Source organism: Cydia amplana, chromosome 8 (assembly GCF_948474715.1).
Source record: "Cydia amplana chromosome 8, ilCydAmpl1.1, whole genome shotgun sequence".
NCBI classification, from domain to species: domain Eukaryota; kingdom Metazoa; phylum Arthropoda; class Insecta; order Lepidoptera; family Tortricidae; genus Cydia; species Cydia amplana.
The window spans coordinates 15,388,427-15,390,641 of record NC_086076.1 but is presented as its reverse complement, the minus strand read 5'-3'; the positions used below and the strand labels follow the sequence as shown (position 1 = coordinate 15,390,641).

Below are 2,215 nucleotides of genomic sequence, written 5' to 3'. Positions count from 1 at the left end.
AAACGAATTTATTCTATTCTTATTCTAATAATATTCGTATGCAGAGGCAGACCAAAAAAGAGATGGCGGGATGACCTTGACGCTTTTTGCAGCGACTGGCGGGAACATGCAACAAACCGTGATGAGTGGTGGAAGAAAGGGGAGGCCTTTTCCCAGCAGTGGGACACGAAATAGGCTAGGTGACCTCCATACAACTTCCTCCATATAAACTTAAAACGCAAAATCTCGCAAAATAGTATAAAGGTGACCTGTGTCACCGTACCCATGCTGTTTGAAAATACTATATGTATATCTAGGTGTTTATTATGAGAGGTCTCGTCACCAATAGGTTGGTACATAATATGTACCGTTATTAAACTTTGACATATGCATAAAACCGCAAATTAAATGGACTATATTTATTACACCCCGGCTACTTCAGATTTCAAGATCAAGAGAAAAGAATAGAGCATCTAAGTTATAGTATCTAAATGTCAATTAAATTAGCACGTTATTTGCATCTAGTGCAGAGCACTGCAAAAATCCTACCTACCTACCTAATTTTGTTTCTCGGTTTTCCTGTAGAAAGGAGCACCTTTCTACAGGAAAACCGAGAAACAAAATTAGGTAGGTAGGTAGGATTTTTTTTTGGCAAAAAGCCATTTTATCAAGCCATTCGACGTTTTCTGTAGCAATGCATTCAGCTGTATTGCTGTGCAGTAGTACTGCTGCAGCACTGCTGCTGACTGCATTGCTACAGGAAATGTCAGAAACAATGCTGATGCTTGGAATTTTGACATTCCCTGCAGCAGTCATGCATAGCAGCGCCGCGACAGTATCTCGCCCGCCAGATAAGTAGACTATCCGTTCTGCTCTAATTTATAGAGTCAGAAGCTCCTGTGCTAAGCCTACTCGGTAAATAACCCAATATTAATTATAAGTAGTTATAGATAATACTGTAACTGTAGTTAGTTTAAAATCCTATATTGAGGATAACTTGGAAATATCTAGATACCTAAAGTCTATTTTTTTATTCGGTAGACTAAAATGACATTTCATACTATGAAATGTCATTTTAGTCTACGGAATAAAAAAAAAGACTAACCTATTTATAGTACCTATTAACACTAATTAAATATATCAGTTTAAGGATCAAAACAAACAACGATGAAAAATTCCAAGTATTTGGTATATTTATGGTCCGTATAAAAGTACAAAATGAGAAATCACTAATAGTTATGAGTATTGTGTTTAGGCCTGAAGTTATTGTTGGTTTTCAGGCTGTGGGGGGGCGGTGGCGATGTAGGCTAGTGCGCGCTGGATGGCCTCGGGGACCGGGGGGGCGGTGGGGAGGTGGGCTCCCTGGGGCTGGTAGCCGTTCTCGTCAGCGGTGTAAGTCAGCTGAATGTTTCCGTTTTCCCCAGGGTATTGGAACTGGCCATGCACCTCCAGAGCCTCGACTTCACCGACCTTCTTCAAGTCGCCTTTCTGGTCAGCGCTGATCCCGTTGCCGGTCTCGAAAGAGTACGAGTATGAGCCGTCTCCGTTCACCTCGCTGTCCTGACGCACTATCGGGACGGGCTCCGTCGAGCCCTGGGGCGCCGCGAACGCCACCGCGACCAGCATAGACACCAAAATCTGGAAAAACACAAGGTTTTAGTCGCCGGAAAACACTAACACTTAAAACTTCTTTGCATTTTTATCAGCAATCACGGAACTGAACGCGTATTGTTTACTGCATTATATCACTGGCACAAAAAATCCATGCGAATCACTTGACACTTACGATGGACTTCATCTTGTCAATAGAGTAGTTGGGGAGAAGACGAGTGTGTCTCAACTGGTACCGATAAATCCTGACAATTTGGCTATTTATAGTAAGTGTCAGCGACCACCTCCTTGCATTTCTAGTTGCACAATTCGTTAGCATCGTACGAAATAAGTAAACATTAGGTGCATTAACGCGTGCCTTGTATGTACTTAGCGGGCGACGTAATGGCTGTCAACAAATCTAGCGGAATTTCCAATTTGTTCAGGTTTGGCCTTAGCCCACGCCGGTATTTACGATTGCATTCACTAGAGAGGTGTTAAGGCGTTTATTTGTCTCCTGAAGGTCCCCCTATTAGGGATAAATCATTAAAACATTTATTATGGATTTTCACTAGGCCAAGTTTCTTTAAACGTTAACTTATACAATTTTTCTGAATTTGTTACACTATTTCCATCGACATTTATT

At 41.6% G+C, this 2,215-nt stretch overlaps 1 protein-coding gene across 1 annotated transcript; it reads right to left on the bottom strand.

Annotated features, from left to right (window-relative positions):
* Nucleotides 1–1,149: 1,149 nt before the first annotated feature.
* Nucleotides 1,150–1,839, bottom strand: LOC134650294 (endocuticle structural glycoprotein SgAbd-8-like). Its single transcript, XM_063505254.1, has 2 exons — nucleotides 1,766–1,839; nucleotides 1,150–1,617 (listed from the first exon to the last, which is right to left on the bottom strand). The coding sequence occupies exons 1-2, from the start codon at nucleotides 1,775–1,777 to the stop codon at nucleotides 1,243–1,245; spliced, it is 387 nt and encodes a 128-aa protein (XP_063361324.1). The 5' UTR covers nucleotides 1,778–1,839; the 3' UTR covers nucleotides 1,150–1,242.
* Between the last annotated feature and the right edge of the window lie 376 nt (nucleotides 1,840–2,215).